The sequence below is a fragment of the Drosophila ananassae genome, chromosome 3L (assembly GCF_017639315.1).
Source record: "Drosophila ananassae strain 14024-0371.13 chromosome 3L, ASM1763931v2, whole genome shotgun sequence".
Lineage (NCBI taxonomy): Eukaryota > Metazoa > Arthropoda > Insecta > Diptera > Drosophilidae > Drosophila > Drosophila ananassae.
Window position 1 is genome coordinate 25,088,451 of NC_057929.1, and position 25,453 is coordinate 25,113,903.

Here is a 25,453-nt window from a genome sequence, read left to right on the forward strand (position 1 = left end):
GATGATGTCAGGAGTCACCTCTTAAACCATCTTAAGGTGGCTCCTAATGAATTAGCGGTCTTTAAGTTTAATTTTAAACATCCTCTTTCAAAATTGTAATTCCTGAATCCTACTTTGAAAAAGCACTTGATCCGTCAGCCTGCCCTGAGCAAAGTATTATTCATGACTTTTTAGCCAAAGATCCTCTAAATCCCAACTATGTCGATTCAGCTCCAAAAAACTGAGTAATAAGGTATTTTCTTGTTGCTACCAAAACGTTCGAAGTATTCTGGGTAAATTGAGTCAATTTTTTACTAAGAGTGCTTCTTTTGATTTTGATGCTATTGCACTTACTGAAACCTGGCTTAATTCCTCTGTCTCTGATTATGAAATTTTTGTTTCAAAGTACACTGTGTTTCGAATGGATAGACCATCTTTCGGTGGTGGTGTCCTCATTGCTGTTAATAATAAATTCTCAGCTGAATCAATCTCTTTCCCGAATCAGTTTGGAATCGAGTTTATCACTTTAAAAATAGCTGTTGGACCGACTCATATTTTCATGACCTGTTCCTATATACCTCCTTCGGTTGAGGATACTGTATAATTACATCACATCGAGGCTATTAATTTCGTTCTATCATTAGTCAGTGACTCCGATTTTGTCCTAATATTGGGTGATTTCAACCTTTCCAAAATCTCCTGGATCCCGTGTGAAGATGACAATTCCGTGCATGCCAGTTGTCAAAACGACTTTATTGATGCATTAATTGAAATTGTTCTTTTCCAAATTAACCCCATCCTTAACACACTTAGCAGATCTCTAGGCCTTATTTTCTGTAATAAGATATCCTCTGTGACTGTAAATCGGTCTTCACCGCTATCGCTTCCTGAGGACGTAAACCATCCTACACTATTGGTTTCGGTATTAATTGATGTCCCTAATATACTTGCTAACTATAAGGCTCATCTGGTTTATGTTTTCGAAAAGCGGATTACAATGCTCTTCGCAATCATTTACCTGGATTTGACTGGAAATATCTTTCATCTTTTAACTCTATTGATGCTGCTACTATGATGTAATCCATAACGCCTTGGACAAATTTGTCCCTGTAGTTTCATCGTCTTCATCAACTAAACCGCCATGGTTTAATAAACACCTATCTCGTCGTAAGAACAGGAAATCTAGAGCTTACAAAATATTTCTTAAGTCTGGATCTTTGTTTCATCAGAAAAACTTTCTTTACATTCGCAACCAGTTTATTATTCTTAATAATCAACCTTTATAAGCGTTACATCGTGAATTGTAAGGCAAACTTCCGAAATGATCTGAGCTCCTTCTATTCGTTTGTCAATATGAAACGTAAATCCAACCATATTTACTTGTCTAAATTTAATCATCGCGATGTTTTTAATGCTCTTTCAACCTTGGACATCTCATTTTCTGCTGGTCCTGATAATGTCCCGAGCTGCTGGAGAAATTGGTTACATTGCAACTGCAACATCATTGCAAAAGCATAATTTCCTCCTCCCAGCATGGTTTTGTCAAATATCGTTCTACAACAACCAATCTGCTAGAATTCACTTCGATCGTCCACAAGGGTTATCTAAAACGAATGCAAACCGATGTAGTTTACACCGATTTTAGCAAAGCTTTCGATTCTGTTAATCATCGTCTTCTTCTCCGGAAACTTTATCTTATGGGTTTTCCTCCTAATATCATACAGTGGATGACTTCATATCTATCGAATCGTTCGCAGCGGGAAGCGGGTTTTGTTCAAGAACATCACATCTCATGTTATAAAAATAACATCTGGTGTTCCGCAAAGCAGTCACTTAGGACCTCTTCTGTTTATCCTCTTTGTTAACGACTTACCTAGTAGAAGCTATGCATTTACACTTATGTATGCTGATGATGTCAAGCTCTGCTTTTCTTTCTCTGACCACTTCCTTCATAGACCTATGCAATTTTACCTTTATGAAGTATTCTTGTGGTGCTCTAATAATCTTCCCGCACTAAACTGCTCAAAGTGCAAGGTTATGACGTTTAATCATTGGGATTCACTTTTTAGATTGTGTTTCCTTAATGAATGATCTTGGAGTTCTTTTCGATCACAAGCTGTCGCTTAATGAACATATTTCTGTAATAGTTAATAAAGCCAGAGGAGTACTAGCTTTTATCAAGCGCTGGTCAAAAGAGTTTGATGATCCCTTCACCACAAAAACGTTGTATATCTCTTTGGTTCGACCGATCCTGGAATACTGTTCATGCGTTTGGAGTCCGCAGTATATGGTTCATCAAAGAAGTATTGAATCAGTGCAAAAGCAGTTTCTTTTATTTGCCTTAAAATATTTAAACTGGGATTCAGATGATCTTCTTCCACCATATCGTTGTCGGCTAAAGTTATTAGACCTGCCACCATTGCAGGTACGTCGTACTTGTGCTGGGGCCTTGCTCCTTCATAAAATTATTCTTGATCAAGTTGACTCGAAACTTTTACCCGAAAAAATACTTTTCTCTGTTCCAAACAGGTCAACCAGGTCCTTCCGACCCCTTTGGTTACCAATTTGCAGATCTAATTTTGCGGATCATGATCCTTTTCGCGTTATCTGTAAAAATTATAACCTGTTGTCACATATATTTTCGCTTGAATTATCCCTAGATGTAATAAAATCTAAATTGATTGTTTTTCTATTAGAATAATTTGTTTAACTCTTAATTATAATTAATTTTAGTAATTGTATAAATAACAGTTGATTGTTACATTCAATAAATAACAACATACTCGTCATATAGCAGTTGCGTAGTAAAGTAAATACATTTTTGGAGTCCGCCTCTCCTGAAAGAAAACTTTTCTGAGCCCAAGTGTAATTGTCCTTTGTGAGGTGTGTCCTTAGAGACTTTGCGTTCTTTGGAGCTGACGGCTGATTTTTCAAGCTCATTTAAATGAGATACTGTAGCTGGAGGCTATAGAAAGTGCATTGGCGACATGCCAACGAAAGCTCTTAGATAAATTTAATTCGCATATCGCATGTCTAGCATGGGCTAAGCAGCAGCAGATGCATCATAATTAATGTGTCAGTTCTTGGAAAATTCCAGCCTAATATAAAATTAACGGATCCTCATTTTCACGATCGTCAGCAAGATGATTCGCTAATTGAAGCTACATTATTCTTAGAGCTGCTTTGTGTGGCGCAAATTTATTAGTCTCATTCAATCCTGAAAAACCGGCTCGGATGGGTTGTCTGTGAACGCGGAGGTCATATAAGCCTATTACAAGGGAGGTAATATAAAAAGTTTATCGTAGCTGAGCGGTCGCGGATAGTCAGCTCCAAGGTACTATGGGTGAGCGGCTCGATCAACTTTTTCAGTTCTAGGAAGTGGAGAACTGCAACACTCCGATTGAGAAGTAGTCGAAGGAAGTACCGATTGCAAGGATAATTTTGCTCAAAAGTTCGTTCGATTGAAAAGCGGAGCCTATTCAGGAAGTATCTTGATTAAGGAAGTATCTGGATTTTGGTCATATGCTATTCAGCCAGAGCTGCTTGGATTGAAAATATTTCTTGTCGCATCATGACGAAACTTAGGGTTCGATTTGTTGGGTCCACTGCGACCACTTCAGCTGTCTTCTTATCTCGTGGAGTCTGACCCTATTAGGAAACTGACCTTAGTTATTATAATTGATAAGGCAGTGGCCTATTGGGGAAGAACATTTTTTTATATATTAAATCTATGTGATAAGCGATCGTCCGAAAGAGTGAGTGGAAGGTTATCAAGGCTCTCATAAAATGTTACATCAGCGTTTTCATCTGTTTCATAACGAAGGCCGTCCACGTGGAGCTGGTGGAGGATCTACCTAACGTTATTATATACGCTTAGGAGGTTCATTTCTATCAGAAACAAGCCTCGACGCCAATAATTTCGTTGGAGCCAAAATGAGCTGGGTGAATCAGGTTGTCAATATGTTCGGCAATTGTTTATCGACCCCAAACCGCCCGTGACGTCACTTGGTACTACCGTTGCTAGCGTCGCCCGTTAAGTCACGCATAGTCCCGTTGTCCCTCTCTCCTGCGCTATCTCTCGGTTGCTTCGCATTATCAAGCATTAAGCCGCGCCCTCATTTTATTTCTTCGCTCGATCGTTAACCCATCATACACTGCGCGTCACCAGGTTAGCGCCCCCTGTTACTCTTCTCTTTGAATTCTCCTATTCCTTTTTATATTGATCTTAAATTGGTAATTTGTTTGGCAATATGTAAATAAACGGTATCTCTTTCATTCAGAGTAATATTAAGCATGTAAGATTCACCGTTACATTTTTAATCTACTTTGTTAAATAAAACATTTTTCTTTAATTTGACTTACAATATGGGCAGAGGAACAATCTTATCTTCGGAGGAAAAATCGAAGCGTTCAATGAATTTGGACTTTCTCTTCACAAAATCGCCGAAAAAAACGGAAAGACATCACAAAACTATTGCAAATTTTCTTCAAAATAAGGAAAGCTATGGAAAAAATTACAAAGGAGGTAATAACAGTGTTATTAGTTCAGCAGATCACAGGGCTATACTCTGAGAGGCGTCCAACTCCCACGACTCGACCGCCAAAATATTAGAAAAAACTGATGTTAAGGCAAGCAAATCGACTGTTTTAAGGGTGATCAAGAAAGCTGACCATTTAAAGAAGCTAAAACTAAAAAAAAAAGCCACCTCTTAACCAAGTGCCAAGTTTGCTGGAACGCATATGACATGGTCCAAGAAGAGGCATAACGTCGTGTTTGTAGACGAAAAAAATTAACCTAGAGGGTCCTCACGGATATAATTATTATTTCCACGATTTTCGCAAGGAAGAGCATCGCTTACATAGCCGGGTTGGAGGAGTAATGGTATGGGGAGCCATATCCTATTATGGCAACCAAGGCTACCAAGGAGGATTTAAATTGTAACGTCGGCGATAGGTCGACTAAGGTGGCAACCCGGGGGATGCGGTGAAGCAGCCTACGTGGCAGCCCTACTGACGATCTTGCAACAAGCTTAAAGCGTAGGTAAGAAAACAGCTGATAATAGGTTTTTTGGCTTTTTAACCACTGAGTGGGAAAGATCGGCCGATTAGTGAAAGGCAACGAGAAATTCAAAATGCTTCAGCGAAGGTTAACCCGCTGAGGGATCATAGTGTTTGAGGAGCTGACGCAGAACCGGCATTAATCAAAAGGCCACAAGCGGCCATTTGCCGGCGTACGCGGAGTTAAGTTGAGGCAGGTCGCGGATCGCAGAAGCGAGGTGAGTCATGAGGTTAGGTCATAGTCGTGTGAGCCTGACGTAGATTTTTTCGATTCATTATGTCAAGGGTCTTGGCGTACAAGCTAGATCCTTAGTGGCAGCGAGGCATGATTTGAGCGACGTGTGCAGAGGAGGCAGAGAGCTGTGGCGTTCGGCCAGAAGAAGTAGAGCGAGTCTCAGAGGCGGAGCGAATGGAGCACTGTTGCTGGCTGAGTGTTTTATGTTGGCTTTGTTGACAGGACAGGCGAGAATCCTCCCGATATGTATATTTTCTTTTCCAGCCTCGAGCAGTGGAAGCGCTTCAACGGCTCGTCGCGGATATAAAAAGTGAGTAATCTTTAACCCATGCCAAGCCAGCTGAAGTGATGCGGAATTCTCCGATCAATACTTTTTTGAGTTCTTCGAATTCCGGCCCAAGAGGCTTCACCAGTTAGATAGTCAACCACAGTATTGCCTTGAATAGAAATGAGAATGAGAATCGAATATGGCCCACTTCCGTACGCGGACTTTGCAGTGGAGTTCTTTTGACCTACATGGTTAGTGAGATCGCGCACGCATCAATATTGAAATAATTTATGATTCCCGAGGCAGCATACAGGGGAGAGAAGGGGGTGTTTCAGAACCCGCCCATTAGCCGACGAGATCTGGCCGGACACCGCATGCAACCCTTTCTCTCATCCGATATCTCCAACGATGCCACCTCAGCACTGCGACTATTCGTTACAAATTCACAATATAAAACAGGCCTGGTCAACAATAACTATATCCATATCACTATAGACTTTATCAAAAACTTATATGACTCTCCCCCCAATCGAGTTTGCGAAGTCCTTGTAAACAAGGGAGGGACAACTCATTATTAATTTTCCTTAAAAATGCTTAAACTTAATCATAAAATTGTTGAAGATAATATTTTGTAAGAAATTCATCGAAAAAAAGTTAATGTAGCTGGCGCTATCGTGATGACGCAGTTTTTTCTTCCAAAAAAACCTTAGTTTTTAATTTAATAAAAATCTTTGCAAATACCAACTGCGTTCTAAAATGTTTTTTATTTTATCGAATATAAATATGTTAGAATTAATCGAATTGTATTGGAAAATAATTGTACAGTTCAATCTTTAATAGTTTTGATAATATTTCACATCAAACGCGAACACCAAGGGGGGCGCTAATCTAGTGAAACGCAGTTTATATTTGGCTTACATAAAAAACATACGTTGATGTAAATTATTTTTGTCGATCTGAATGTGGCTCTTTATTACAAGGAAACTTCAAATATTACTTCTAACTACGGAAAAATATCGGTAACTTAACAGATATATTACCATGACGTAAACTATTAAAACCTACACAGTCCCGCTGTTGGGCTTCTTAAAAAATATCCATTATGTTTTGAATTGAGCTTACCTTTCTCTATACTCACTGATTCAATGGGGAATCCAGCTATCGGACACCTAAGTGAAAATGATTTTCCAGCAACGGCAGATAGAATTGACATTGGTCGAATATAAGGTAAACCTAGATAACGTAAAAATAATATTTGTATATTTTATTCTATACGAAATTACTTCTAAAAATTATACCATTGATAAACAAACAATTTTTAACTTAGTGTGAAAGTCGAAAGCGGGTTGCTTTTAACGATTAGTAACTATTCAATAAAATAAACGCCACCATGAGCCTATAAAAGTGTAACTGCGAGGCAGTTTCACGCGCTGGTTCCGTCTTTTTGGTCGGAAGACGGATGTACATCCTTAGAGTCATTTTTATAGGCGATCGCAATTATTCATCGATTTATTAAAAACAAGAAAAGAAAGCTAACTTCGGAAGGAGCCGAAGTAAATATACCCTTGCAGTTATATAGCATCATATATTATTTATATATATCGAATCGTATATACTTGGCCGATCCTTATGAGGGTTTCACCATCAAATCAATTTTTCAATTTTGGAAACAGCCCCAAGTATCTTTAAAAATAGCAAAGTAGTGCCATTTCCGATCGATCAGTTACAAAATATAGTCATCGAATCGTTAACCGATCCTTTGAAAATTTGGCAGTTCAAAATGGAATCCGTAGAATCTCCCATCATTATACCCTTGCAGAGGGTATTATAATTTTGGTCAAAAGTGTGCATCGCAGTAAAGGAGACACCTATAAAGTGTATATATTCTTGATCAGGAAAACCTCCTGAGTCAATATAAGCATGTCCGTCTGTCTGTTGGTTTCTACTAGACGTCTGCATGATTACATTCATAACATACGTCTAACAGAGTACATTCGAATCGAATAGAAAGAAGTGAGGGGAATGATGGAAATGAAATGACATTGTATGAGTGTAAGCTTGTGTTCCTCTGGTAATTTGAGACGTCAAACGAAATGAAAGAGAATGAACGAAACGAAAAGTGAAATGAAAAATTTGGCAATGTCTTGTATACCCGAATCTTTCGAGTTGTTTCTTATGATTCGGGCACATTTCTTTCTGAGAGCTGCAGCAAAAAGACGGAAATATGGACAACCAATTTATAAAAGAAGCCGAGGAGCCTGTTTTTTTCTAACTCAGAAAATATCAACAAAATAATGTTCTTGCATTCCAATTTAAATTAGTTATAAGTTATCGGGTATTTAGAAATAAATAAAAAAAAAAAAACATAAATATAAAGCCTTTTCGGACTCAAAGAAAATTCCCTGCATTTAATTTGTTTTTATTTCCTTTTATTTACATTTACAACTCGAATCAATCGAATGAAACGTTTCTGTTTTCAACGTTCTCCAAGGAGACACCTCCGACCCTATAAAGTATATATATTCTTGATCAGGATCACCTCCTGAGTCGATATGAGCATGTCCGTCTTTCCGTCTGTCTGTCTGTCTGTCGGTTTGGAGTTGAAACTTTGCACACATCCATCTTTTCGTTGCAGGTAGTATATGAGTCGGAACGGCCGGGATCGGTTGACTTTGTCCTATAGCTGCCATATAACTGATTAGTCGGAAATGCCATAACTTAATTGTTTTTTAAGTTAGAAGGTTGGGACTTTCCACACATGGCAAATCAGATTATTTTGCCCAATGCAATATGTACCAAGTCCCATCTTTCTAATTTAAAAAGAACCAAAATTATGCCATTCCGGGATATAGTCGGCCGATCCCTTTGAATTTTATACAAAAGTTATTTTGACCAAATATAACATGTGTGGAAACCCTCCAACTTAAAAAACACCAAAGTTATGGCATTTCCAATGGATCAGTTATATGGCAGCTATAGGATATAGTCGGCCGATCCTTATCAAAATTTGTCAGATCGGATAATTTTTCCCACAGTGGATCCCACTGAAAGTCCCATCCTTCTAACTTAAAAAAAAACAAAGTTATGCCATATCCGGTCAACCATATAATAAACATGTATTATATCTGTAGTAAGAGCCGTAGTCCCTGTAGTATGTCCAGTAGTTTCCTCCATTGTCACTTAATAAAATCGATGCGGCAGCACAGCAAGTTTCGCTCACGTTCGTTACCATCACTCGACTGACCCATTTTCTCTCATCGATCATTTCTCTCAACCTTCTCTCTCTTAGCCTTCTCTCAAGCTTAGCCTCTGTCGTCATCTCTTTTCATCCCTTTAAACTTCTGGTAACTCGTGAGCGGACCTCACTCACCAGCAGAGACTACCATCGTCTCTGCTGCTATGCCTTTCGCATGAATTCTATATTCCCCGAATTTAGAACTTCGCGGCAACTCTGTTCTTGTCTCTGTCCTTGAATTCTACTGTTTCCCGACACGGCCTTCCTGACCTATCACACGTCCCTGTGTGTTGAGTTTTTAAATTGCCAAACAAGTCAAGAAAACCTCGGTTATGTTGATTTTTATATTTGAAGCCTTACATTTAATTTATTTATTGAATCTTTTCATCATCGTTCTCTTACAACTACAAACTACTTTCCATAGAAAATTCTTACATTTAACATAAACTTTTCATTCTTCCTTCTTTTCTTAAACCATTCTTAATTCTAATCAATTCATCTTACATAACTCAAATTCATCATTTAACTTCTTTCAACTTTGCCGCGCAAATACATGCACCAGGTCACCAAGACCTCCGCCATAGCACTGCTCGACCCTGCGAGACAGCTGCCATACTGTGATCAACATTTCCCTCCTTGGGACACAGATGCACATTCACTTGTGTCATCCTCATACTCTTTCCCCTCTTGGGACACAGACGCACCTTCACTTGTGCCAACCGCAGGATCTACCCCCTCTTGGGGTTCATCATTATTCTGCAATTCTCCTGTTAATTCGCTGATTAACTGTCTATTTGGTAGCGCTCTTAGAAACTCGTGTGAATATTTATACGTTCGCTTATTAACTAATGATTTTAATTCATATCGATCTCCACCTAATACTTTTACGACTTGAAATGGACCCTTGAACTTTGGATCAAGTTTTGTTTGATGACGCTCTTCAGTTTTCAATAAAACGTGATCACCTAGGTTATACGCAATAATTTTCGCTTTATTTTTGTCAAATCTTTCTTTATCGTATCGTGCGTTATTCTCCATATTTTCTTTAGCTTTTATTCTAGCACTTTCTCTATTTACTATATTCTCTTCTTCATTCATTTTCATCATACCAAAAGGCCTAGCCTATTTCCCTATCAACAACTCTAAAGCACTAGATTTGGTAACTCTATTTGTAGAACAATTTAAGGCTAACTGGATATCTTGTAATGCATCCTGCCAAGAACGTTCGCTAGTTTCTACCGCAGTTAGCATAGCTTTTAACGTGCTCATTACACGTTCCACCTGTCCATTGGCACGGCTTGCTCCCGTGGCTATTAAATGCAATTCAATTTTATTTGATGAGCAAAATTCTCGGAATTTGTTACTCGCAAAGCTCCTGCCCTGATCTGCTATAATTCGACTGGGTACTCCAAAGAAAGATATGCCTGACTTCACAGCTTTAATGCAATTTTCTGAGTCTAGATTAAGAGTGTGATATAAGTGAACAAACTTTGTGAATGCATCTACCTGTACAATAATGTACTCCTTTAGGTCGTTTTTCCCACTGAGTTTGCCACTTATATCCACGTGGATAGTATGCCAAGGTATATCAATCTTAGGAATAGGGTGCAATTCCATTTGTGCCTTTCCAGAAGGGGGCTTAGCCAATTTGCATGTTATGCAATTTCAACGAATTTCTTGACATATTTAGACATATGCTCAAACCAGAATTGTTCATAAACCTTGTCTAAAGTTTTCTGCCACCCTAAATGCATCATAGCCTCATGTACATGGTTTATGACAGACCATCTAAACGCCTTGGGAATCACTGGCAAACAACGAGTCTTGCCATTACGTTGTATCTTGCGGTACAATAGCCCATTCCTAATTTCATATGTTTTCATTACATCGGTCTCTACATCTTCACCATTTAGTTGGTTCACGATTTTTATTATGCTATCATCTCGTTGCTGTTCGGCTATCAGCCAATTATTTGTTATTGTTGCTAGATCTACACGAATCTCTGCTACTCTACGAATGACAGTTGACACTTTAGGGATTGGATTGCGTGATAAGAAATCCATGTGTGCCATTTGGCAACCCTTCCGATACTCGATGCTAAAATCAAAAGCTGTTAATTACCCCCACCAACGGTGTACTCTTGGGGTCAACTCAGCTTTCTTAGTGAGTTGCAATCGGTGTACACAATAAATTTTCTGCCATGTAAATAATGTCTAAAGTGTTTTATTGCATTGTAAACAGCTAAAGTTTCTAATTCGTATGAGTGATATTTAGCTTCAGACACTGTCGTGCATTTGCTAAAATATTCTATTACCCTTCTTTTCCCATCTATCTTGTGTATTAGCATTGCACCATACCCCTCGGCACTGGCATCTGTATGCAATTCAATTTGAAGCTTAGGGTCAAAGATTGTCAGTACGGGGTCAGACGTCAGTATTTTGATAATCTTTTTTCGGATCTGTTCATGCTTTTCTTTCCAATCAAACGTTTTAAGTTTAGAGGTCAACTCATAGAGCGGCTTCATCTGCTCTGAGAACCGTACTGAGAACAAATTGTCTAAAATATGATGCCGAACCTATGGTGGATGGTGTCGACAGAGCTGTCAGAGGCGTTTTTTAGACCAAATGGCATCACTAGAAATTCATACTGACCCTCTGGGGTAACGAATGCTATTCTTTCTATGGAATTGGGATGGATTGGTATTTGATAAAATCCGCTGGCCATATCTAAAGTAGAAAAATATTTTCCGCCTCGCAAGCGATCTATCTGATCAGAAATCAACGGCAACGGGTACTTATCTGAGATTGTGTTTGAATTTAGCTCACGAAAATCAATACACAGTCTGTCGCTGTCATCTTTCTTTTTGACCAATAGCATTGGACTTGCAAATGGCGAATTGCTTGGACGGATCACATTGGATTTAATCATTTGGTCTATTTTTTCCCTAACTAATATCTTTTCATCTACACTGAGCCGATAAGGGCGCCTTTGAACAGTTTTGTTCTCATCTATCAAACGAATTTCTAATGCTCCTGTGGTTACACGTTTAGTTGGGATTCCATTTATAAAATTGTCGGAGTAATGTTTCAGTATGTTTTTTAGTTTACATTTATCAATTTCACTTAATTCTATGTTGGTGTCAAGTACATTTTCAAAATTGGATGTCTATTCATGTATAGCATTAATAACACAGGCCGACAATTTCCAACTTTTTTTTTCCTCCACGCATAATTTTACCTGCTCCATAACCTTTAGGCTCCCCTGAACCAAAGTCCAGAACAAACATAGGTTCTATCACCCACAGTTTCCGCGGTACACCTAAGAGAAGAAATTTATCAAATTTTACCATATATTGAATTATGTAGGCCGTGTAATGGTGATGACCATCATTGTTTCTAGTACATATCATTTTTGAAATGTATGTGTACCAACTAAAATTAAAAATTGGTATCTAGCAGTTACCATATCTTTGGAATACGCATCCAAAGTTGAAATCTCAGATTTTCTACATTAATTTTTGGTCATCTATGATTTTTCCCCAAACATTTTTCTATGGAAGATTTTTATTTTCTTATTGAAATCAGTAGATCATACCATGTTTTAATTTCGGATTTAAAGAAAAACTCGAAATAATTTTATTGAATTTATTATAGGTGGTTAAACAATATTTTCTTCAATTAAATTGGAGTTTTTAATCTCATATTTTCAAAAAGTCATGGCTATTATATTATTTCGAGTTTTTCTTTAAATCCGAAATTAAAACATGGTATGATCTACTGATTTCAATAAGAAAATAAAAATCTTCCATAGAAAAATGTTTGGGGAAAAATCATAGATGACCAAAAATTAATGTAGAAAATCTGAGATTTCAACTTTGGATGCGTATTCCAAAGATATGGTAACTGCTAGATACCAATTTTTAATTTTAGTTGGTACACACACATTTCAAAAATGATATGTACTAGAAACAATGATGGTCATCACCATTACACGGCCTACATAATTCAATATATGGTAAAATTTGATAAATTTTTTCTCTTAGGTGTACCGCGGAAACTGTGGGTGATAGAACCTATGTTTGTTCTGGACTTTGGTTCAGGGGAGCCTAATGGTTATGGATCTGGTAAAATTATGCGTGGAGATTTTTTGCTGTTGGCCTGTGTAATCTTAGTTTTGTAAATATTAAGTTTGTCTGTTTCGATAATCACACCAAAACCAAGCTGGAATATTTCTTGTCCAATCATGATGTCATGTTTCAAATAATTGTCTAATACTACATGGAACAAAATTTCTAAATTAAACTGTGATATTTGAATCGTAGACAAAATCTGCAAATGGCTCTTAACAATATTGTCGCCAATTCCTCGAAGTACAATTAAATTATTAAATCTTTTTCCATCAATTTTGTTACTTAATTTTTCTTTTATCAAAGAACACTCGGCACCCGAGTCAAAAAAAAAATGGAAAGGTCTCACCCCTTTGATAGAATAAGCCCTTAGGCTGAAGAACTTGACATATGTCCACGCGCTTCTCCTTGTACTCGCCGTTTCCACTGGTGCTACCTTTGGGGCATACAGTAGCAATATGTCCAGCCTCACCGCACTTGTAGCATCCTGATCGCTCATTCCCTCCAGAAACGCTGCTTCCACTGTAGTTCTTTCCTTTTGTTGAGAATGAGCTCTCCATACGAGCGCGGCATTGAGCGTATTTGTGGCAAATTTTTCCATAACTATGACATTTTATCTGCGACTGCATTCGTGGTTTTTTCTTGTCCAAACTTGACGAAGATTCATCAATTTCGTTTTTACGCTTCTTGAAGGCGTAAGCCTGCAGCTGCCGCTGTAGTTCATTACGTGTCGTTACCCTGGTTGTAAAAACCCAACGCAGCAAATTATTGTCAATTTGTGTCATGTGTGCTCCGTAGATTTCCACTTGGATAGTAATAGCGTAACTATGCGACTTCCATATTCAGCAAAGCTTTCTCCAGATCTGGGATGTCCATTTAAAACATTAATCAGTACGGCAGCCGTTGTCTCAATTCCCACGAATCGCTGGATGAACAGTTCCTTGAATTGGGTCCAGGTGATGCCAGCAAAGCATACCTGTGGCAGCCATTGTGAAGCACTGCCTTCCAGCGCTTTGCTTAGTGCTATTACTAGGGCGCTGCCTTCAAGTACGTTGTCTGCGAAGATTAAGTCGACCGTAGTACACCATGCTGTTGCATCTGTTCCCGCACCATCGGGATTAAATTTGGGTAGTGTCACATGCGTGATTTTCCCGTCTGACGCCGAAGCTCTTGGCGCCTGCATGGCCTTTATGATTTCCATGAGGTTTTTGTTTTGCTCCTCCAGCGCTGACGTATAGTGAGTGGAACTTTGCCCTTGTGGCGGAGGAGATCCCACTTCTGATGTAGTACAAGCCGTAGTCCCTGTAGTATGTCCAGTAGTTTCCTCCATTGTCACTTAATAAAATCGATGCGGCAGCACAGCAAGTTCCGCTCACGTTCGTTACCATCACTCGACTGACCCATTTTCTCTCATCGATCATTTCTCTCAACCTTCTCTCTCTTAGCCTTCTCTCAAGCTTAGCCTCTGTCGTCATCTCTTTTCATCCCTTTAAACTTCTGGTAACTCGTGAGCGGACCTCACTCACCAGCAGAGACTACCATCGTCTCTGCTGCTATGCCTTTCGCATGAATTCTATATTCCCCGAATTTAGAACTTCGCGGCAACTCTGTTCTTGTCTCTGTCCTTGAATTATACTGTTTCCCGACATATCTAAAATAATTCGCAAAATTAAAAAATTAAGAAAAAAAGGTTTTTGAAGTTTTTCCAATTAAACAAATTGTTGAATGTAGCACTTTATTTTGGGTGTGCGATATAAAATAATAAATATTAGATAAGTATTGGCGGAGTTGGTTTGCCTAGTGTTTTTTTTAGCTTTTAATCCATGACTTGGCCCAAAAACGGTGGTGGCTGTAATTTAATTAAAGTAGTGTTTTATTTAAATGCATTATATATTCAGGGAGGGGCATGTGCATATAAAGCTTTTTACTCGCAAAATTGTGTATTTGTGAGTCTTCGTTCGAGACAAAGTTCGAGGTTAGCCGAGTGGAGAGCTAACACGGAGGGCCTGAGTTCTAGTCCCAGTTGAGCCAATGTTTCTATTTTACTTTTTAAGCCCTTTTTTTATTTGGATTTTATTTTTAAATAAATAAACTAAAAGCTGTAAAGATATACTCCATATTTTCTAGGGTATTGCCCAAATATATGCAGACTCCAAAAAGCAAAGTTGCTAATCAAATAAACACACATGTGTAAGTAACAGCAAGTTTCACAGGTGGCTGCACAAAATTGGTATCTGCACTTAAAGGACTATATCTTGAGTTTACGAATTTTGAACAATAGTTGCTCATATGATAGTAACAAACATCTCCAATTTTTTTCAGGATGGCAAAGAAAAAAATTATTTTTTTCCTTTTTTTGGAATAACCAAACCTGTTGAGGTACCAATCGACGCGTATTTAGCATTAGAATGTGAATATATAAACATGTGTCCACCAGACCGACTTTAGTGATTCCAAATTTTTTTACTTTCACCCTAATTTCTCCCAAACCAAATAACTTTTGGAATATGTTTGGAGAAAAATTATCTAATTGAAACAATACCTTTCGATCGGTATATAATTCATTTAGATCGGTTGCCTACAGAACATTTTTATATATATAGAGTATATATAAAATATAAAATATTATTAGAATATTACCTCGCGACAGGCTTATATCGACTCAGGAGGTGATCCTAATCAAGAATATATATACTTTATAAGATCCGTCTCCTTCACTGCATTGTACACTTTTCCGTAAGGCTGACTAAATAAATTTAAATAGGTTAATTTTGGAATTTGATGGTTCCGACATTGCATAACAAAAATTTTATTATGCCTTGAATATTTTATTCGACGCTTGCGTGAAGTCTACTCTTAAGTCTACACTTAAATCTCATAAAGTTCGTTTCTTCAGTAAGGCTGACTTTATGAAATTAAATAAAGGTAATTTCGAAATTTACTGGCATGCGAGGAAATAAACATCGTATTACAACAATTTCATTACACTTTAAACATATTTTTTGACGCTTGCGTACCGTGGGAATATCCGTCCGCTTCAACTAATCCGCCTTAGTATACAAGGCATCTTATAAATTTTAAGAACGTTATGAGTAGACTTTAAAATAAACATAAATTATCTGGCTGTACAGTTAGTTATTCAAGATATTTAGAAGCTCGGTCCAATTTCACCGTGCATAACGCATGTTATAGTAGTTACATTCGCCGCTGCCGGATTCAGTTTACTCAGGCCCAACGTGTCCTCTTTAAAAATATTACCTCGCGTGTAGTAAGCGCCACATCTGGGGTGCCCAAAAGAAGCCAACTTGGACCCTTACTTTTTACAATGATTCTTAACGACTTGCCCCTTGCCCTAACTGATTTGCTTGTACTTATGTACGCTGATGACGTTAAGCTTTGTCTTCAGAATAAATTCACATGCGCCCAGTCTAGACTTTAATCCGATTTGGATAAATTTTTAAATTGGTATTTAGAAAATAACCTAAAGAATAATGGATCGAAATGTAAATTAATGTCATTTTATAGATATAGTCCTCACCCTGCTATGTACTTTCTCTATGGGAACGCCTCAGAATGATTAACTCAGGTTAATGATCTGGGTGTCCTATTAGATTTGAAACTTAAATTTACCGACCATATATCTACCATAGTTAATAAAGCTATGGGTGTGCTTGGTTTTATTAAGAGATGGTCAACAGAATTTAATGACCCGTACATAACAAAAACGTTATATACATCATTGGTGCGTCCGATTCTTGAGTATGGATCGTGTGTCTGGATTCCTCAATACGGAGTACACCGAGATCACATAGAATCTGTACAAAAAAACTTCCTGACTTTTGTCCTTAGGTGACTTAATTGGGATGCAAATCTTCACCTCTCCTCTTATCGTAGGAGACTTTTATTAATCAACTTACCATCATTAACAAACTGTATTCAATGCTGGGTGTCATGTTTCTATATTATCTTATTTATGGAAATGTAGACAGCCAGTAGACGCTTAAATTTTAACGTTCCTAGTAGAATATTTGTTCTCTACTCCTCAGCTATTGTAGTTCGACATATGCCCAACACGATCCGTTCAGGGTATTATGTCCGGACTACAATGGTCTCTACCACATCTTGTCACTTTGCTCCACTAACAATCTTAAATTCCTTATATTAAGCGCCTTATCTGTGCAAATCTCTTCCTCGTGATATCTTACTCCTACTCTTCGCTTAAATTATCTTGGATCTATCCCCGATTCGAGCCGTACGTTATGGGGCAGCGTTCCTCTGTCGGTTGGATGGGAGGTGGGATGTACGTATGCAATGGGAACCGAACGATTATAATACCCTCCGCAAGGGTATACAAATTTTAATGCATCGTTTAGTATTTTATAAAGGGAGAAATGAAAAATAGATATCGAAAATATGAAAATAAAATCGAGCTTTGATTCCAGTGTCACTAAGGTGGTGGATTTGCAGTAAAAAAAAAAATAATACATTTAGTTAACCACATTTATCCAGTATAACAGCCAAGACCAAATTGCCCGGCCCCAAGACATATTACAGCAATAGAGAATAACTGGGCGAATGTAGGAGCTAGAAACTGTATGATCAATATCAGCAGCAAAGCTGACCGACTGACCGGGGCAAGCTAAACCGCAAGACAATTCAGGAATACATTAGTCAGGCCTTCAATAGGTTTTTACTACAACTCCCGGACCGAACCTTACTCCCATATCGATGTACGGACATGTTGATTTAGACGAATTAAGTATAAGAGTGAAAGGAAAATTATATTTAATCTCCAAGTCTCCTTAAAAGTAGTAAGATATGATTTTATACCTTAATTATTTTAGAATAAGATAACTAATTTAATCCATATAGTATATTAATATTTTATATCTTATGTAGATTTAACATAATATTAAATCTTATTATTTTAATAACATACAGCATAATAAGAAACCATACGATAAGGATACGATAATATAAATACGGTTAGATAAATGTGATAAAAGTAAATAAATTGAAAAATAAAATAATTAAAATGTAAATATGTTTACATTTATGTGAAAAATTCCATTGATCCTCCATTGAAGATTGTTAAAGTAAGTGATTAAGCATTGTATTGTATTGTTCAATAATTATTGAATATTGTATAATAATTCAATTATAATTGACCGACAAAATTTGCATGAAGCAATTCTATGTATAGAAGTATAAAAAAAAAGAAAGGAAAGCTAACTTCGGGCGGAGCCGAAGTTTATATACCCTTGCAGTTGAGTCGAAGTCCGCTAGGTGGCGACACGCATCTTATATTATTAGATATATAGCGGATCGCAGATAGTCGGCCGATCCATATAAAATTTGGTATATTGAATTATTTTGCCCAAAAAGGAATCCATTGAAACTCCCATCCTTGTAACTTGAAAAACAACGATGTTATGGCATTTCCGAAAAATCAGTTATAAGGCAGTTATAGTTGACCGATCCCGGCCGTTCCGACTCCTTCACTGCGTTGCACACTTTCGACCAAAATTATAATACCCTCTGCAAGGGTATAATAAGACAATCTGGGTAAAAAAGAGCCGAGTTTAAAAATCGTAGTTCTCTGTCGTTTCCCCCCAAGAGGTAAGGAACACAGAGAATAAAATGCCAATGAACATAAATAAAAAGAACGAAAAAAAAAAATATTTTGTTCCTTTCCATGAGGTGTTTATTTTTACGGAAAAACACCGAAATAAAAAAAAAATATATATCAATATAAAAAAAATAGAACACCAAAAAACATAAACAAAAATTAAAACGAAAAATATCAAAACAAATTTTCAAAATCAATAAAAATAAAAAACAAAAAGCTCCAACAAAATCAGCCAAAGCAGCAGTGACAACAATAAACACTAACAAACAACAGCAGCATTCGCAGCGACAACAACATCAGGAGCATCAGCAACCAAAGAAGCAGCGACAACAACATCACAAGCAGAAGCAACATCCGCAGCAACAACAACGAAAATAAAAGAATTGACAGCAGCAGCAAGTTTTCGGCAAGTTTTTTTTTTCTTTTAAGTTTTGTAACTTAAATTTAATTTTAATTGAAAAACAAAAAGGACAACAAATTTTCAAAATGTCGACTAAAGAAAAGATTGCCATTTTTGAAGATCTGGTGCGGCTCACCCGGCAAGTAGATGCGCTACTAGCAATGCCTATGAAGAAGAGGATAGGGAATCATTAAAAAATATTGAGCTGTGGGGCTGTGGAACAGGAATATTTTACAAAAAATCATTTCGATAGCATGCTATTAAAATTTAAGTCCGCCAAGGACAAAATTAAAAAAAGTATTGGCCAGGATGAGCTTTTCTCTAGGGTTGAGGAGTCTACTAAGCATCTCGAAGATTACTTTAGGAAAACATATATAGAAATTAAGGAAAGAAAGCTGAAACCTTTCCGAAAAGAATTAAAAAATTAAAAATGTTTCCAGCAGAGTAGAAACAGTGTCCGTTTTGATAAATATTGAAGGGCTTAATAACAAATACAAGTCCAAAATAATAGAGCTCAAAGACGATGTTGAGATACACATTGAGTAGATTAGAAAGTAGATTAGAAAAGGTAGAAGATGGTAGCCCTAAGATGGACGAACTACCTACCCCACCCTTGAGGTCCCCAATTTCTTTGAAAACTCAAAAGATTTAAGGAGCTTGTGCATTCAAGAATGGATTTAAGTCCATCCTTGAAACTAAGCCACCTTAAAAGTGCTCTAAAAGGGGAAGCACGAAATGTGGTTTCCTATTTATTGCTTGGCTCAGGCAATAATTATGATAGCAGATAAAATAAATAATAGATAATAATAAAATATGTTGGACTGAATCGTCTCATTGAACTTCTAAGAATAAATTTGGACTCATATAGGCATTAAAAGGATACAATTGATTCTATAAATCAATCAATTTATATGATGCGTCTTAAAGCAAATTTGACCGAAGAATCAGATTGCATTTTTGCGCATATAATTATAAAAAAAATGTAATATTGACGCTCTATAACAACATGAGGGCCAAGTAAAGCGATGGACTCACACGGTTGATGGAAATCCAAGGAATCCGAGTTGCATCATCAACCTTCTGCAACAGCACTTGGATTATGATGCAACCAGAAATCTGCTTTCCAGGGTTCGCATTTGATATCCGATTTCATAAGGATCGGCCAACTATCTACAATATATGTAATATAACCTGCTCCTTAATTGCAAGGGTATATAAACTTCGGGTCCGCACGAAGTTAGCTTTCCTTTCTTATTATACCTAAAAATCATTGTCAAATCGTACATATTATGCTATTAATAGTTTTTAAAAGCAGCCGAATAAATGTACGCGTTTCAGTTCAGATGTTTAACTTTTTATTTTGAGTTCAAATTAACATTATTATGTGCCGTTCCCATCAATGCCGAATCACAACAAACGCATAACTAAAAGCTTGCGCAGAAGTTCCACCAAAGCTTCCCAAAGCGCATGCGCTACAAATAACAACAAAACGCATACGAAACTGGTAGACAAAACAGACAAGAAGAATTTCTGATAACGACAGCTGCAGCTAATTTATATGACTTTATTGGTGGCTGCTTGGCCCAATATCCTCCCCCCATTGAAGGGTGGGACTTCAAAAACAATTTTGGAAGGGCCAACAGTCACATCATTGCAATGGTTATTCTGTGTGTTGTCCTCCGTTGCACAGAGTCCACCGCGTCCGGAAAACACCCAGCCAAATCGCGTATTCTGGGCAATGGGGAGCCCGTGACCTAACTGGACTTCAGCCGCCACTGAATGTTGGCATCGGCAACGGTGGCAAAGAGGGGTCTGGCTTGTATGGCATTGGCGATATACTGGCACCGACGATAAGTGTGAAGTGGGCAGCGATTCTCACGCGCTTGGAAACCTCCACCTGAATGCCCACGTGCACATCAGTCGCCAGCTGCGAGAATCTCAAATACAGATCACTCCCGATCTCGCTGAAATTAAGCTCCTCCAAACTCTTCTCGAAGCGCGGTAAACCGCTCACGCAAACGCTTCTTCAATGACTCCAGCGCCATATTGGTGCAATCCAAATTCCGCGCCGCAGCCTTCACCTTATGATGCAGAGCCTCCATCTCCTGGCAAGTCACCTCTGCTTTTCTCCGCAGCATCCTTTCCCGGCTTGCGGCAGCAGCTCCAAATGTCTTAACTCTAGACTCCATTGTACAAATAAAATGCAACTTTGTAACAGTAACAACAACAACGGCGCTTTCTTGGCACTTTTAATGCTGATTACAATAATTAACCGAAATGAAATCGGATGAAATCACGTCGGGATCACCAAATGTTATGCTATTAATAGTTCTTAATAGCAGCCGAATAAATAGACGCGTTTCAGTTCAGATTTCCAATGTTTTATTTTGGGTTCAATTCAACCCTAACATATGCCGCTCCAATCATCACTAAGAGCTTTCGCAGAAGCTCTACTAGCGCATGAGAAACTGGGAAACTGGATAACAACAGCTGCAGCTAAACGTATTATAACTATTTTACATGATTTTGTTGGTGGCTGCTTGGCCCAACAGTACACAAAAAATTTAAAGATTGAAAACCCCATATCCAACTCAGATTATAACTTAGATATCCTTATAAGAGCGAAAAAGAAACGAGAACAATTTAAAGGTATTGAACGGATAACATGGAGCATCAAACTGATGGGGATAGCAGCAGTATTCCTCAGGTAAGGGGGCACCTTGCCCTCATGGAGGACAATGGTCCTTAGCTGGCGTCCGAACAGTACATTATCCTTCAAGAACATGGAGCCCCATAAGTAGAATTGATATACAATTATAGGAGAATGAAATGAAAAAACGGTGGTGCTGGAATTGTTTTGTGTAAATGCGCAACTCAAAAGAAAGAAAAAAAATTTGTAATAGTTCCATTAAATCATATTTTTGATGAAAAATTGTAAAAACAAGAAAGGAAAGCTAACTTCGCGCGGAGCCGAAGCGTATATACCCTTAGGCAGTTAGGTAGCAGTTTATATTATTATATATATATCGGATCCCTATGAGAAATTCACCATCGAAACAATTTTCCAATAAAAATGTTTGAAACAGCCCCAAGCATCTTTAAAAATAGCAAGGTTGGCCATTTCCGATCGTTCAGTTACATGGCAGGTATAGGATATAGTCGGCCGATCCTGTTGAAATTTGGAAGATCTGATAAGATAGTCAAAAATGCGTACAAAAAACCCATCATTTTAGCTTCAAAAACAATGAAGTTAAGCCAATTCTATCGTTCAGCTATAGGATATAGTCGAGTAATCCTTACAAAATTTGGCAAATCGGATTACTTTGCCCAAAATGGAATCTGTACCAAGTCCTATCTTTCTAACATAAAAAACACCAAAGTTATGCTCATTCCGATCGTTCTATGAGAGATATAGGATATAGTCGGCCGATCCTTATGAATTTTATACTTAAGATATTTTGACCAAATATAACATGTGTGGAAAGTAGAGGTGGGCATGGGCTCGTGTTTTCGTCGTGGCACGCGTGCATACGCGTGGCCACGCGTGTTCGTGTTGAAAATTAAAATTTAACACGCGTGCGTGCGTTTTCGTGCCGACCTTCCAAAACACGACAAAACACAAAGCATTAAAAATTTTGTATTTTCTAGAAATTTCGAGAAAAAAAAAATTTTTTGTAATGTAAATATTATTTTTCGTGTTGGGCCGTGTTGGGCCGTGTTGGCAAAATTTTTGGCCGTGCGTGTGCGTGCGTGCTAAAAAAACTAAGCTGTCGTGTCGTGTTGGGCCGTGTCGAAAAATTCAGCCCATGCCCACCTCTAGTGGAAAGTCCCAACCCATGGCTTGGGACCCAAGACATGGCATTTCCAATCAATCAGTTATATGATTGCTATAGTATATAGTCAACCGATCCCTGCCGTTCCGACTTATATATTGCCTGCAAACAAAAGAAAGATGTGTGCAAAGTTTCAACTCTATAGCTTTAAAACTGAGATACTAGTTTGCGAAGAAACGAACAGGCGGTCAGACGGACATGCTTATATCGACTCAAGAGGTGATCCTGATCAAGAATATATATACTTTATAGGGTCGGAGATGACTCCTTAACTGCGTTGCACACTTTTGACTTATAATAAACAACAAAGGAGGAGATCAAGGAAACCCTGAGTAAATTCGACACTAGTAAGAGAACCGTAACCCGACCGTAGGCCAACTCACCCCCTTAGTGCGACCACGCAATGAATACGTAATGAAAGAAACGGCGTCTCTTGTAACGATCCATAGTTTTGTAAATTAGGCAAAAAATTCGGGGCAAAGCTGATCTACCGCTGTGTGCATATGACGTTCCGGATGATGACTGGCCAGAAATCAAGCGAGTTCTGGCCTTACATTATGCCGATAAACGGAATGTTCGTACCATAGAATACCAACATAGTCAGCTGACTCAAGGGTCAAAAAACCCTGAAGGAACTTTACCCAGAGGTAAATAGCCACTTTTCTCTTGCGTTGGAAAAGTTGAAGGGAGGTGATCACGATCCCGACGTGGTCAGGGCCCTAATTGAAACCTATAGGGACAAGCCCTTACTTAATTTAAACGTATTACTCCCTTACCGCCCATACTGCTTCGGGCAAAATACAAATTACGAATCAACTAGTAGGTAAATTTGTTAAATCCTCGGGTAACGACTCTTTTATAATGTTCTATGTACTCCCTGACTTAGAAACTTTCGATGGAATCATCGGTGATGGTTCAAAGAAATGAAAACCCACATAGACAGAGAAAACGATTTTCTTATCTTATCTCACGGAATCAAGTTGCCTCTTTTAGCAAATCCGTCAACGTCAACCGTCAACGCAGTAATCAATGGTGAAGATTCCCAGTCTGTCAAGGGCGCATAAGAAGAGTTGGTCTAAGAGTACGCCTCTTGGCGTATTGCCAATATATAGGAAAGCGACATCGCAAAGACCGCCTTCTCGACCCTGACCGTCTTCCCTTCTGCCAATTCTGTCCGCGATTTTTCAACGGATGATTGACGATGTGCTAAGGGAACACATCGGAAAAATTTGCTACGTCTACATCGACGATATCACAGTTTTAAGTGCTGTCTATCAAAGTCATAGGCAGAATCTGAGAGCGGTATTTAAAAACCTGAAAATGACCTGAAATGATGAGAGGAATCGCGTATTTTCTCGGTTTACTTGGAGTTTGTAAACCGAGAAAATACGCGATTCCTCTCCCAACAAGTCGAGTTCCTGGGGTACATTGTCACACAAGACGGCAATATGAAGCAATAACCATGTTTCTATATTATCTTATTTATGGAAATGTAGACAGCCAGCATTTACTTACACCCAGCATCGACGGTTTGTTAATGATGGTAAGTTGATTAATAAAAGCCTACTACGATAAGAGGGGAGGTGAAGATTTGCATCCCAATTAAGTCCCTTAACAGCGAAAGTCAGGAAGTTTTTTGTACAGATTCTTTGTGATCTCGGTGTACTCCGAATTGAGGACTCCAGACCCACGATCCATTCTCAAGAATCGGACGGACCTATGATGAATGTAACGCTTTAGTTATGTACGGGTCATTAAATTCATTTGACCATCTTTTAATAAAACTAAGCACACCCACAGCTTTATTAACCATGGTAGCCATATGGTCGGTAAATATAAGTCTCAAATATAAAAGGACACCCAGATCGTTAACCTGAATTAATCGTTTTAAGGCGTTCCCATAGAGAAAGTACACAGCCTGGTGAGGACTAGATCGATAAAATAAAATGAGTTTACATTTGGATCCATTATTCTTTAGGTTATTTTTTTAACCACCAATTTTTAAATTAACGCAATTAATGCAAAAAATGTTAGCTCCAATAAGTTGGTATTGGTGGAGCGGCGCTTCATGAAGCCATTTGGGCACGTAGTTATTATTCATATTTACAACTACATAGGTGTTGCAAATGTGCAGTGCTAAGTTTTCAAAAAGCTGTGGAATTGCTGAAAATTTATAGATGCCTCAATAATTTGCACCGTCGGTTTTTTTCCCTTTTTTCCGCAGCGGAATAATGAAAAATTCCTTCCACTTACGGGGAAAGATCGAAGTTTCCAGCGATTGAATAAAGAGTTTGTAAAGAACTGTTTTTGCTGGTTGGTGCTCGCAACAAATGCCGCGGCTAGCTCACAGAGTTTGTGGATCGTTCCACCGAATTTGCTCAAGGTGCTTCGTTTCAAAAATATCCCCTTTTTTTATAATGGTTACAAAGGGTGCATCTCACCGGATGCTCGGCTCAGCCGATCGACCGCTCGTCCTCCCTTCGTTTCCCGGTCACCGTTCCGGGTTGGTGCCAATACACACGCCGCCCCAAAGCTTGCGACCAGCAGGACGTGTGGTCTTGATGCCTGGCGCCGGCTCGGCTCACGGTTCCCTCCGTTTGGACTCTATGCTCCCCCGCTGTTTTCCTTATGCCGCTGTTTTTGTCGCTGCTCCTGTCGCTGCTCCTGTCCCTGGTTGTCGCTGCTTCTCC

At 38.4% G+C, this 25,453-nt stretch overlaps 1 protein-coding gene across 7 annotated transcripts in view; it reads right to left on the bottom strand.

Annotated features, from left to right (window-relative positions):
* The window catches only part of LOC26514435 (Down syndrome cell adhesion molecule-like protein Dscam2), a 1,172,063-nt gene that overhangs the window by 538,907 nt on the left and 607,703 nt on the right, over positions 1-25,453 (bottom strand). For 6 of the 7 annotated variants that reach the window (XM_044715439.1, XM_044715441.1, XM_044715442.1 and 3 more), the window contains exon 11: positions 6,663-6,773. In XM_044715439.1, coding sequence (XP_044571374.1) covers positions 6,663-6,773 — 111 coding nt within the window. The remainder of the gene's footprint in view (positions 1-6,662; positions 6,774-25,453) is intronic. The other variant, XM_044715444.1, reaches the window with a different exon arrangement.